General features: G+C 38.2%; 1 protein-coding gene across 1 annotated transcript in view; it reads left to right on the top strand.

Moving 5' to 3' along the window:
* The window catches only part of ERC2 (ELKS/RAB6-interacting/CAST family member 2), an 823,240-nt gene that overhangs the window by 395,819 nt on the left and 413,537 nt on the right, over positions 1–13,884 (top strand). Inside the window, exons 8-9 of the mRNA XM_024746387.1 lie at positions 6,243–6,383; positions 9,513–9,653. Coding sequence (XP_024602155.1) covers positions 6,243–6,383; positions 9,513–9,653 — 282 coding nt within the window. The remainder of the gene's footprint in view (positions 1–6,242; positions 6,384–9,512; positions 9,654–13,884) is intronic.

The raw sequence follows: 13,884 nt of genomic DNA, 5'->3' as shown, positions 1-13,884 counted from the left end.
CACTGCTGTGGGGACTAGGGGTCCAGTAGAGAAGAGAATGGGTGAAAATCCTAGCTCTCGTGGAGGTTAGATTCTAATGGGACTGAGGAGACACAGGCAATAATTAAGTAAGTAAAACACATGGGACTTCAGAGGGTAATCATTTCCATAGAAGAAAGCAAGAAGACGGTACAAGGAGTGCTGGGGTGAAATGGCCAGGTAGAGGGTCTTACTGAGAAGGGAAAGTGAGGGATGAGCCATGAGCACTTCTGGAGGGAGAATGTACTAGAGGGGAGAGCAAGTGCAGAGTGGGAGGGGGAGGGGGGAAGAGTATCCCTTGAAGCCCCTGGGAGAAAGGATGAAAAATTTTGACTTTCACTCCAAAGGGGGATAAGAAGCCATTTGGAGGGTTTTGTTCAGACTGACATTTAAAAGGATTACTTTGATTAAAAGAATGAACAAAATCTATTAGGCAAATAGGTCATCCTGATGTTTACCGATTTCTAGCGCATTTCCTTCTAGTTAAGTTAGTTCATTCATTCTCTGGGCACTTCTGTAGGACTCGCACTGTGCAGAGTGTGTGTAGTGTGCTCAGTCTTAGCTCTGCCACTAACTGGGTGACCTTGACAAATAACTCTCTCTCCCAGGGCCTCAGATTTCCCATTTGTAGGATGGGAGAATTAGATTAAATAGCCCACTGGTTCCACAAGTCAGTGAATCTTAAAGAAGGCTTCTCTGACCTCTACTTCAGAATCACCAGGAGGAGTCTGTTGAAAATATAATTATTAGGCCCCATGTATATCTACTGAATCAGAACCTTGAGTAGTGCCTAGAAGTCTGCACTTTGGCAAGCTCCCTAGGTCATTGTGATACATACACTAGTCTAAGAACCACTTCTCTATGCTAAAAATATAGAAGGTTAAAAAAAGGAGCCATAATTCTATGCCTAGATAGTCTTAATTTTCCTATTAAAATTACAAGATTATAACTTTAACATTAAATTATAAATAAGAGACAAGATTTTATGTGGAAACATAAGAATAAATAAGATGGTTTTTCAGGAAAAATATTCTTTTTACAATTTTCAAGAATTTAGTATCAAATGTTTGGGTTTTTTTTGGCTGTGTTGGGTCTTCATTGTTGCGCATGGGCTTTCTCTAGTTGTGGCGAGCAGGGGCTACTCTTTGTTGCAGTGCGCGGGCTTCTCCCTGCGGTGGCTTCTCTTGTTGCAGAGCATGGGCTCTAGGCATGCGGGCTTCAGTAGTTGTGGCGTGCGGGCTCAGTAGTGGTGGCACGCAGGCTCCGTAGTTGTGACTTGCGGGCTCTAGAGCACAGGCTCAATAGTTGTGGAGCACGGGCTTAGTTGCTCCACAGCATGTGGGATCTTCTTGAACCAGGGCTCAAACCTGTGTCCCCTGCATTGGCAGGTGGATTCTTATCCACTGCGCCATCAGGGAAGTCCCTCAAAACTTTCTTGTAGTAATTTTGTTTGTAAAATTTGAATAAAGGAATGTTGTTTCAAAAACTATTAATAATCATGTATCCCTTTTGCAGTTTTTGAGTGATAACATGTCAGTCCACTCGTACCCTTGATTTCTTTCTCCAAATGTACAGAAATAAACTTATGCCATATACTTTTCCATATCATGTATTCTTTTTTTTTTTTTTTTTTTTTTTTTGGGTGGGGGGGCCCCTCAGTCCAGCCGCTCCGCGGCATGTGGGATCCTCCCAGACCGGGGCACGAACCCGTGTCCCCTGCATCGGCAGGCGGACTCTCAACCACTGCGCCACCAGGGAAGCGCCATATCACGTATTCTTGGCAGCATTTTATCCTTTTCCCCCCTGCTAAGATTTGATTTATTCTAGTTTAAATCCCAAAACAATTCTCATACCTGAAACTACTCCCTTTACTTAAGTACTTCCTTTGAGACTCAGGAGATGTTCAGGAAGGAAAACTGAGGTCTGTGGGAGTCTGGCCCCATCAAACTGTCCCCATTACTTGATAACTGCATCACGTGGGGCAAGCCTCTTGTCCTCTCAGGGCATCTCAGTAACTTATCTTCAAAATGTGCATTTAAACTAGCTGACCTCTAAATTCCATTATCTTTTGGAATTACCTTGACAATAATTATTTAGTTTGCTGATCCACAATCTCAGGCATGTGAAGTCTGTACCGGACCATAGATGGGCAGTTGAGAACTTGGATGCCATGAAGGGCCATGCAGGGAGCAGAAATGAGGGAAGTGGGTTTGGTGTTAAGTAGTAGGGACTGCTGGTGATGGAGCAGTCTTTGACTTACCTCAAAATATTCAAGTTCAGATTTTATAGTATGATGCTCAAGCCAAACAAAATAGCTCTTTGGACCAGCTGTGGCCCATGAGCTGTTAGTTTCTAAACCCTGTTTGCATCTGATTTTCAGCCTTTCACCTGATGAAGAATAAAAGCAAACAGAGAGAATTTTCAAAAGGTGCCAAAAATCAGAGCATTAGTGTATTTGAAAAACACAGACAAAAACATTGGATAGGAACTGGCAAAGTTTTCTATCATGGGACAAAGAATAGTAGATTTCTTTTAAGTATTTATTCCAGTGGGTATCAGACTTCTGTATGTATCTAAAAATAATCTTCTCATCTAGAGAGTGTCTTAAAATACAGTTTCCTGGATCCCATTTCCTAGTGATTCTGATTCAGTGCTCTGCTGTGGGCTCTGCTGTGGGGAATCTTTGATTTTTAACAAGCATGCCCAGTGATTCTGATGCAAGTGTTTGGAAGGCCACACTTTGAGGAACAGTAAATCCATGTTCATTTTAAACAGTAAATCCATGTTCATTTTAAACATGGGAAGTGGGCTCAAGATGACATGCCCAGAAATGAAAATCTGGGACATGTGCAGCACTGTTCCTCATCTCTGGGCCCTGGGTGGACATCATTAATCACCCGTGGCACCAGTTAACTTCTCACCCCAGCACTCTGGGAAGCCACTTCTGCTCTGTCTAAGTTAGCCCTTAGCTGGGACTTTATTGCCTCCCCAAGGCCACTCAGCTCATGGGTGATGGAATGGGACTAAAATTTAAACGTTCTGTTCTTTGTGTGTTTGACAATGCAATCTCTTTTAATAGCCTTCCCCTCACCAGTTCCATTTTTATCCGCATGTAAGTGGACCGATCCTCTGCAACAAGACATGGGACAAAAAAGAAAATGATTAATTAAAAATCGTGTACTTATAAGAGCATTTAATTATTTGCTGTCCTTTGGCTGATGAATAGAACCCATTAGGCACTATTCACCATTTCACTTGGATTATTACATCCCAGGGAGTGTGTTATTCCTTTTAATGTCTGGGAACTTATTCAAATATCCAGAGTGTGTAAAAATAAATAAATAAATAAATACTGCTGCTTGGTGAGTTAAGCTTGAGTATGACTTAGCTCTAGGAATGACACGCAGAAGCTCAAGGAACCCGCAGTATTTATAAAGCTGGTCTCGCCAAGCCTTGCTGTGGCCACGTAGCAGATAAGCAGTTGAGAAAGCCAGATAGCAGAGCTGGAGGCCACTGCAGTGCAGTTCCCACCCAGTGATAAAGCACAAATAGATTAGACCTGTGCAGAGCCAGATGGGTGCACAAGGAACACTTGCCAATGCAAATAAGACTAAAACAAGAACACATTGTTGGAATTTCTGCAAGTTGGTTGTTAATCAAGTAGATCATGCCATATTAGGACCTTTTAACACATGTTTTTGACATCTGGCCCTGCGCGGCTGACAGTTAAATTAGTTTTGTGATTGACGGAGAAATATTTTGTAGTATTGAATCATCAATAACACTTAAAAACATTATACTGCTTGCTGATTTTCTTTGTCATCGATGCCCAGTCAATAGTACAAGTGCTTAGAGCAAATCAACCTAATTTCCAAGTGACTCTGACACCTTCTGGATGTTAACATGCATACTTAATTTCCCTTCCTTTGAAGACAGGATGATCCCTAATTTGAATTTTGTTCCTTCCATCAGCCTTTTTGATTGCCTGTTGTACGCCAGACAGTTTGCCCAGCCCTGGGTTAAGAGATTCATAAGATTTGACTGTTGCCTTTTGGAAAGCTAGGCTGAGAGAGTGGACATGCAATAAAACCAAGCAAAGGGTGCCTAGTGAGAATAAATGCATGTTTATGTTCTGGCCAGAGTGATTCCTGGGAAGGTTTCTAAATAGTGATGTGACATGGTCAGTTTGGGGCTTTAAAAATATCACTCCAACAGCCACGGGGTGGAAGTGATGGGATGGAGATGGCCTGCTCACGGGGTGACCAGTTGTGAGGCTTTTGCAATAAGTGCAGGCAAAAGGTGTGGGTTCAGTTGCTGAAATTGTTAAAAGTCCTTGAGAGGCTTACCGTGCACTGAGGCCATTTCCTTCTTCTGTCAATCACATAATCATCTACTCTACAATGGCACAGACAGAGTAAAATAGGACAGTAACTGAAATCAAGAAGAAACAAAATAGGGAATGTAATAGACTCATTTGTTCTATTTCTACCCCCACTGTTATAGTAATAATATACTTCATTTTAAAGTGTTTTTGAGTAATTACAAAACAACAATGGTACTTTTTTTGCCCTTGAAAGCATTAGACATAAATTATTGTCATTGGGGTAGAACAGTTGCTCCCCTGGGGGAACTTAAATCACAGGCTAAGTGTTCAAACTAACTTCCCTCTACATTAAACACCGTTTTACAGTTGTCTTATATATCAGGCATCGTCTTGTACTGTATACTTGTAAGAATATAAAAGACAATATTCTTAAGAATCGTTGCACCAACATTTTTTAACATGACCATCCAAAAGGAAATTCAAATATGTGTTAGGTAATTTGAAACAAGTTTCAGAAATCTAACTTAAATTTTACCCAAGCAGAATTTTCCTTAAAAAAAGAAGGTTCTGGGACTTCCCTGGTGACGCAGTGGTTAACAATCCACCTGCCAGTGCAGGGGACGTGGGTTCGAGCCCCTCGGGGAAGACTCCACATGCCGCGGAGCAACTAAGCCCGTGCGCCACAACTACTGAAGCCCCCGCGCCTAGAGCCTGTGCTCCACAACAAGAGAAGCCACTGCAATGAGAAGCCTGAGCATCACAACGAGGAGGGGCCCCTGCTCGTCGCAATTGGAGAGGGCCCGCGCGCAGCGACGAGGACCCAACGCAACCAAAAATAAATAAATTTTTTAAAAAATCCTTAGGAAAAAACCAAAAGGTTCTTATTTTGATATCAGTAAGATTTCACACTTTTGGAAAACATGTCTACTAGAGTAATGTTTTTATTTCAATATAAAAGTCAAGGACAGACAGACCCTCAGATCTCCTTGAATGGCTCCAGGTGTATGTTTGTGGCAGTGTGTTCTTTTGGGCGTGGCTAAGACTCAGACAGCCCTGGATGGCAGGGTGGGCCTTCTGTTTATGAGCTGGATCACTTTGGACGAGTCAGTCAGCCTCTCTGAGACTGGGTTTCCTCTGCACTACTCTGTTACCAGTGGTACTGGTTCAGATCTCACAGATGTGATAAGGACTAGATGAGAAGGGTGGGTCACAGTGCCTAGCATGTAGCAGCTTCTCAGTAAAAGAAGCTGCTGTTTGAACTTTGCTCAAATTCTAGCAATGTTTTTGAGTCTCTACTGATTGCCAAGAAACCACTGAAAAAATATGGAAGTAAATAAACAGCTCCAGACACATTGAAAAATCACTTATATAAGGAGCTTATTCTTTCTTTTGTCTCAAGTTTTCACTGGGAGTCCAGCTCTAAGTCCCGGAGGGGTCTAGGTCCTGCCCCACTTTGATCCCCTTTCTAGTGAGAAGAGTCTTCAGAAATCAAGGAAAGTTCTTTGACATCAGATGGGAAAGCCAAGCAAAGAGGGTTGATCCAAGAGGTTAGTTCTACCTCTTCCCCTTACCCATATAAGACTTTAGGTCTTGGTGCCTGAACCTCCCTCTTCTGGAATTGCTCTTGGAATTTTCCTGGTACCACCATGAACTTGAACATTGAGATCCCTTGCAACCCTATGATATTAACTTTGATTAACAAGCTGAAAGCTTTATTGACTGTCTTTTCCAAATACTGTTACGCACAGCTTCTCTTCACAAACCCAGTTTTGAATATCTTGTGTTTGTTGATTCCTCTAGAACATTTCTTATGTGTATTTCTTCTTATTTCCTTTCGTAGCATGCCTTGGCATGCACACTGATCGGTTCTCAACTCTTTTTTTGGGCAATTGCCTCACAGGAAAGAATAATTGAGCGTTTGAAAGAACAACGGGAGAGAGATGATCGGGAAAGACTTGAAGAGATAGAATCATTCCGAAAAGAGAATAAAGACCTGAAAGAGAAGGTCAACGCTTTACAAGCTGAACTGACTGAAAAAGAGGTGAGTCTGGGAAAACAACCACACTGATAGTACTCATAAACCCATATCCATGTAGCCTTGAGAGACTAGAGACTTAGTTTGAGGGACAGTGTGAAGGCTTGGTGCACCTAGTTACCTTTGCTTTGTAAAGCTATCTGAATTCAAAGAACAGCATTTACTGTAATTCCCTACATCTGGTGATGCTCTGTGCATATCTTTTGTACTCTACTGACCACATGCCATTTAGCTCCTTGAAAGTTTTCTTGATGTCTTACCATATTCATACGGCTTGGAGGATTCTGTATTTTTTTTTTCAATGTCTCATGATCCCTTGTTTGAGATAACAGTAACAACAACAGCATTGATGATAATAACAATAGCTCCACTTTACTGAGGGCCTGTTATGTACTAATCCTTGTGTTGGGTGCTGTACATTCATCTGTGCTCCTCAAATGGATCACTCAATACCCCCAGGTTAGGAGATATGGTACCATGCTGGACACATAGATATAGGTTGTGGCTGCTCTTCTGGGACATCATTTTTACATTATGGTAAATAATTTGAAAGAGTATTTTAATGCTAGCACAAACATGGATACAAAAAACAAATCTTAACCTGCATTTTTTTAATATAAAACAATATGCTTTAAAGAAATATTTTTTTGGTGGTTATGGAGAGTATCCCTGTTCTGAGGGATGGCTATAACCCCTTTAGTTTACTTAGGGATACTTCGGTGGAGAAGTCTGAGAAGCAGCAATGCCCATTCTTTTATTCAGTCTCCAAAGCTCTGAGATATGTGCCATTGTCCACACTTGGTCCCCTCACATTTATTTTTGTCTGTGGAAAATGTCTTATCTCCTTTATGATATGTCAATCCTTTTGCTCTGTTGGGTTGTATCACAGCATAGTTGTATATGTCCCAGCTCCAAAGTATCACCTCAGCCCTTGGATTTTGATAATTCTATACAAACTAAAGTACTGTCTAAATTAGGAGTCCAAGAAGGGAACAATTGATGAGTAATAGGAATTTTGAGGAAACTTAGAAACAAAATTTGTATTCTCTAAAACTTAAGCTCACTAGTTTTTAGAGAAGAGATTATTTCTTTGATATGAAAATAAAGAATGTAAATCCTGGGGGATCTGTAATTACTGTAGTTAGTATGTAACAGAAGGCACAGAAGCTTCTATCTCGTTTGCAGCATCCTTCACAGATCGCAAGTGTTATTCATGGGTTTGCACCTTAAAAAAAAAAAAATATATATATATATATATAGATAGATAGATATGCTTCTAATTGAAAAGAGATCTTGATGACATGGTGGAGCATAAGCTTTAAATGAAAATAATTTTGTAAACAATGCTTACATTTTATGAACTTCAGATAGGCATTTCTGCAAACATTTATTGTTCCTGTGTAACAATGTGCCTGCCATTGGGCTAGATGTGGCAGTCAAGGTTCCACCAGAAAAACAGAACTGTACCAAGGGATTTAACCATATTAAGAAATTTATTACAAGAAATTGGCTTACATAGTTATGGAGGCTGGCTAAGCAAGTCCAAAATTCACAGGGAAGGCCATCAGGAAGGGCGGGCTGCAAACTCTCAGGCAGGAGCTGATGCTGCAGTCCACAGGAGGAATTTCTTCTTCCTGAGGGAAACCTTAGTCTGCTCCTAAGACCTTTCAACTGATAGGATCAGGCCCACCCAGATTATGAAGAATAATATCCTTTACTTAAAGTCAACTGATTGCAGATGTTCGTCACATCTACAAAATACCTCCACAGCAACACTTAAGGTTAGTGTTTGATTGAATAACTGGAGACTATGGCCTAGCCAAGTTGACACATAAAGCTATCACCCCTGGCAATTTTAAATTTATAAAGGAAAACAATGTATAATTGTTGTTAGCATGGAGCTTATAATTTAGTTGGAGTGGTAATAATCTTCAGCATGACAGAGTGCCTGGATTATGTTTCTTTATTATTTCTGTGGTAGTTACATGATAAAGACCATTGAAATTGGAGTCGGAGACCTGGGTTCAGACCTATGTCTCCCATTAATAGCTTGAGAACCTTGGAGAAGACAGGGCCTCATGTGAGCCTCAGTTTCCTTACCTGAAAAATGAGAATGGCTAACCTGTCCCTCAGAGGGTTGTTAGGACCTGGGTGGTTTGCTGGGTGATTGTGGCAGTATCTTCACCAATAAGGTTGTTCCAGTGCCCATGAAGCAGTAAAGTATTAGACCACATCATTTACTGAGAAACTGCTGTGTGCTTAGTGTTTTCCTAGGCACTGCAAAGGCATATAAAGGAAATACACCCTGTCTGATTTTGGGTGGAACCTGAACAACTTAGTCGCGTAGATAGACGTTGCTAACCATTTTGTGTTTGCTGGTGGACATTGCTCTCCTAGCTAGCAACGTTGTGTTCTGTGGTATATGCTAGTATTTATTTCTTTACCTTTTGGGATTCGTACTATACAGGGAAGCTCTTGGTTTCTGGGCGTGATTAATGAATGGAACAACTTGGGTAACCCCATGTCAGAGTTGGGGAGATTCATTATATTGCTGAATCTGAATTTACAAAGCACTAGGCCATAAAGTCTACTCTGAATTTTTAAGTAATTTTATCTTCGATTCTGTAGAAGATGTTTGAGAAACCATTGGCCATTTTTCATTAAAGAAATGGAATTTGATAAAAACAACAGGATTCTTCTTTTATACTTGGTCTGCCCTTTTTGGGGAGAAAAGAATTAAAGTTTGTATTTTCTTTCATATTTTTCTTAGAGTCTGTGCCACCTGACAGCAATAAACATAAATGGAAGGTTCAGGGTGTCTGTTCTGCCATGACATGTAAAGACCACCTTGGGACTTAGTTCATTAGCATAACTTTGAGACATGAAACATGCATTTACTGACTGCACCATTTGGTCACATTTGATTTTTACTGCAATTAGATCCTGCTTGGTTCTGTAAACTGGCCAACTTTAATTTCCTGGCCAGGGCCGACTATTGTTACCTTAGTAAGACTATATTTACCCTCTCTGTCTAATGCACACTTTATTACTATGTATAGAATCAATGTATTCAAATTGAAGACATTACGAGTAGAAATTATAGTGTTCTACTTACTAGTGTTCTGTTCCTTTCAGTCTAGTTTAATTGACCTCAAGGAACATGCATCTTCATTAGCCTCAGCGGGGCTGAAAAGGGACTCCAAATTAAAATCTCTAGAAATAGCCATTGAACAAAAGAAAGAAGAATGTAACAAATTGGAAGCACAGTTAAAAAAGGTAAGTGAAGTCTAAGAAAAAACATGCTCATTTTCTGAATTTATAAGATAGGAAAGAAAGAGACATTTTTCAAAAAATAAAAACCCCTTATCTTTTGTCATCTGGTGATAAAAGGATTAATTGAGCAATCTTTATTCCTAAGAAGTCTGCATCAAGTCTGTCTGTGAACCTGAAAAGTTATCTTAGGTTTCCTGTCTGGGGAAACACAAAACAAAACAAAACAAAACAAAACCTTGACAAATAGATGAAAATTGTAGTAGAAGTGAAAAATATTTTAAAAACCAAAAACCAGCCATTACTCTCTGGGCAAATCTCAACTATCAGAAAAAGATAAATGGAAGTGTTTGCATAAACCAAAGAATCCAGGGGTCCCATTATACATTAATAAACTTTTACTACTTTCAGAAGTAGGTCAATTTTTTTAATTGGAACTTTGCAAAACTTTACCCGACAATGTTAAATTTCTAGAAGTTCACCAAAATAGTCGAGTCCTTGGAAGATGTACGGATTGACTATTTATACTTGACCAGAAATGGCCTGAATGTCTAAGCAAGTTTGTATGTAGAAGGCTTCAGAAAAGAAAACAGGATCTTTGCATTGCAGCACTAACATGTTTTCTCTGAACTGGACATTTTTGTGGAGTACATTTCCAGTCATGCATTGTTCCTTTGACTTTTTCCCTGTGTTGTTTGGTACGTCTGCATTCATTGTTCACGTAAAACTCATAACATTATGAGTTTAAGCATTTTGTTTCCCTTTGACAACTTATAAACTTATTCAAAAGAGATGATAAGAATCTAAACAGTCAAACGAAGCATATAATAAAATTTGACTGTATAATTCATAGCATATTGGAATGGGGATTTATTCGCTAGAGTTATGAAAATATATGATATGGATGATAGGGATGTGAAAGCATCATATCTGTGGAGAAATTCTGGATATTTTAAAATTTAATATACTATTTTGTACGTATGATGCAATATATAACTGAAATGTGATTATACTGTGTACACTTTACCACAGAATTTTAGGGAATTGTCATGAGATTTCACACTAATAAAGTCTCCTTACTAATACAGAAAAAGATAAATATACAGGTCAAATCTCTTTACAAAAAAACAGCCAGAAAATCTCTATATTACAAAGTCTATTTCCTAATCCACTCAACATCTCACTTTTTTCAAGCAACATCTAGTTAAACAGAAATCTTGAGCAATAAATAGAAGAATTTAAACTGCCTCTTTGAGGGTGTTTACGCGGAGATTGACTTGGCTATTTATGCATTGGGTGTATGATACATATTCTTGACGCATATATGAATGTTTTCAGCAATATGTTATACATGTATATGCATATCAAGAAATGAACCTAAGAAAGGTACTTTTTATTTAATGAACAGTTTTGTGATGATAAGGCAGACTCTCAGGTAACTCTGTGAGAGAACTTCTTTGGCTTCCTGTGGTGGTCTTTGAGTTATCGTACCTCACTTGCAGTGTGCTAAGTCCTGAAGGAGGGCCCCAGATAGACCTGGGCATGAAAGATGCCCTTCATCAACTCTGAGGAGCCATTATGGAGTTGAGGGCATCCCATATATTATTTCTGCAGATACATACTTGACACCCTCCCTTTTAGTGTAAGTCATCTATGGAATTTGAAATCCTCTAACAATTAAAAGAAAGAGGTTCATGTATTGATGCTTGTAGTTTCCATGTATATGACTTAACTAGTTTAATAAATGAATGTCTGTGCAGTTGAATTTAGTTTCTTTCAACATAGTTATGGTTAACCCCCAAAAGTCAATTAGAACATGTGGTTTCCTTAGACTCTCAGATAGACACCATGTTCTGAAATTCATAGATCAAATCCTATAAATATTTTAGCATTATTCCTGAGGACATTTTAACATTCTGCTACATCACCAGGATTAAAGTAACAAATATGGTTGTCTTGCTGTAAAGGACCTATTTAATTTATGAAAAGATAACTTATTTCTAAGTATATAAATAATCTTTGCTTATACTGTCTCCTAAATGCATAGTACAGTGAGATTAAATAAGGTAATTATAATTTAAATATTTTTATACCTAACCTGCAGATGTTATTTTGTTATTTTTGGCCCTCTACATCAACTAAATTCGAAAGTTCAAAATACTTTTTCTAGTACTCTTTAATTTCTGCTAATAAATAGTTCTGTAAAAACCTCAAGTACCCATCACCTTAAAAAGAATTGAGATCTGCATGAAATATTTGAAAATATAAGCCAACAGTATGTGAATATACATAAAACACATCATTTACTCATGGAAAAATAAGCAGCTATAAAAGCTTAAGGAGTGTCTGGGCCTCCTTTTAAATAAAAGGGTATGTGACTTGTGAATAAAATATAAAGGGTTACTAAATGAAAGCTGAAAACATAATAGTTTTATTATATCATAAATAAACCATGAGTTCCCCATGGAATTTTGCTTAAGATTTGTGAGCGTCCAGGTATTTTTATCATAAAATCCATACAGCATTGTAGATGTGTTTAGCTGAACAGAAATCTTGTTTGCTAGTGACAATGGAATCCAAATGGCGATTTAAATTTGCTTTTGTCTTATAAACAATGCTTGAAATTGGTGAGTTTTTAACAGAAAAGTTTGTGGAGAACATTCATACACATAGTTGCTTTGAACCCTTTACTATACTATGTCAGTTTAAGACAGTTCCAAATACTTTGTGTCAAAAATGGTTACTATAGGCAGAAAAGGAGCTATTCCTTACACATTCCATCCCACCTCTTAAAAACAAACAATCCAAGATTCACTTGTAAGGAAATCTTTACTGATATTAGTGAGGCTGATAAAACGATATTAACCAAATAATTCTTAAGTACTAGCTATGAGTGTGCTTTATAACTTAGTGCATTCATTAATCTTAATTAGACACCTAGGGGTTGAGAAGAGCCTAGTGACATGTGGATCATTTTGTCTTTCAAAAGAGTATTCAGTGTTCAATATGTAGAAGTAAATTTACTTTAAATGACTAGAAATCATTTGAGAAGCAACAGCAATTCAAAATGTTTTGATTTGTCTTATTTGGTAATTTTCCAATTAATATCATTTTGAGGAGGGTGTTTTTTAAAACCACAGTAAAACTATCATTTACTTTATCAAAGTTGAAGAAAAAAATTCATGTTTTTCAAAGACATGTCTTGGCTTAAAGCAAATGAAAAGATCCTACAATATTTCACCTTCTACACCTTGACATTGAGCCCAAAATTAATGATGCGAGTATTTAATAAATATAACTTGAGGATGCTATTTAAAATATTTAGTACATTTAAATCTGCAAACATTTAAATCTTCTACACAAAATAGAAGAGCATTACAGATTCTAAAGGGCTTGGAACATAGTAGGATAGACACAAAAAATGGTATTTTTTGTTATTATGAACTACCAGTGGAAACTGGTAGTAGACAATGGATAATACTGTATTTTGGTTCCCTTTAATCTTCCTACTGAAATTTTTTCTTTTCCCATTTGCTGTTAATCCTGTAATGTCTTGCTTACTGATATTTTGCTGTTGCTAACCTGCTGTTTGCTGATCTATATTTTTCTAAAGTTAGACTGAATAGAAAATTCAGGCTGGTGTTAATATAAAAGAAGAGCTATAAATTCAATGATAAGATTTAATTAATCTTTTATTATTACCATCTTTGAAGTTCAGGTAACAAATTGCAGGCTTGGCCAAAAGCACTTCCTCTGATTCATTGCTGGAGGCCAGCACTTCATGTATCATCAAAAGTGGACAGCTTTCTTTATTTCATGGGTTATTTAACTTGAGAAAGGGAAAGTAACACAAACCTTCAATTTCTTATTCCAGCTATTCTTTTTTAGGAGCCAAAGTCAACATTTCTGTTTCCCTAGAGCCTCTCACTTTCACTGTGGAATGTTTAGAAACTGAAATTTCTTCCTTTTAACCATGAGTTTGTCTGTGCAAATGCACTAGATTTGTTGAGCTAATGCTGTGTTTCTGGATCTTTCCTTCTTTCCCTGTCTGTGCTTCAATGCCTCCCCACCTTTGCAATGTAGCAAGCTGAGCAGTTGTTCAATCAGATGTACAACCCAGTAAGTCATTTCTGAAAGTTCCCGCTGTAACATATCAAAGCATGAGGATCCATTGATCACGTCACAGTGTGCCATATTGGGGGTGTTTCGAAAATATACGTCTCTTCCCATTTCCGTT

Source organism: Neophocaena asiaeorientalis, unplaced genomic scaffold, assembly GCF_003031525.2.
Source record: "Neophocaena asiaeorientalis asiaeorientalis breed wild unplaced genomic scaffold, Neophocaena_asiaeorientalis_V1.1 scaffold251, whole genome shotgun sequence".
Lineage (NCBI taxonomy): Eukaryota > Metazoa > Chordata > Mammalia > Artiodactyla > Phocoenidae > Neophocaena > Neophocaena asiaeorientalis.
This window is presented reverse-complemented; position numbering and strand designations above follow the sequence as displayed.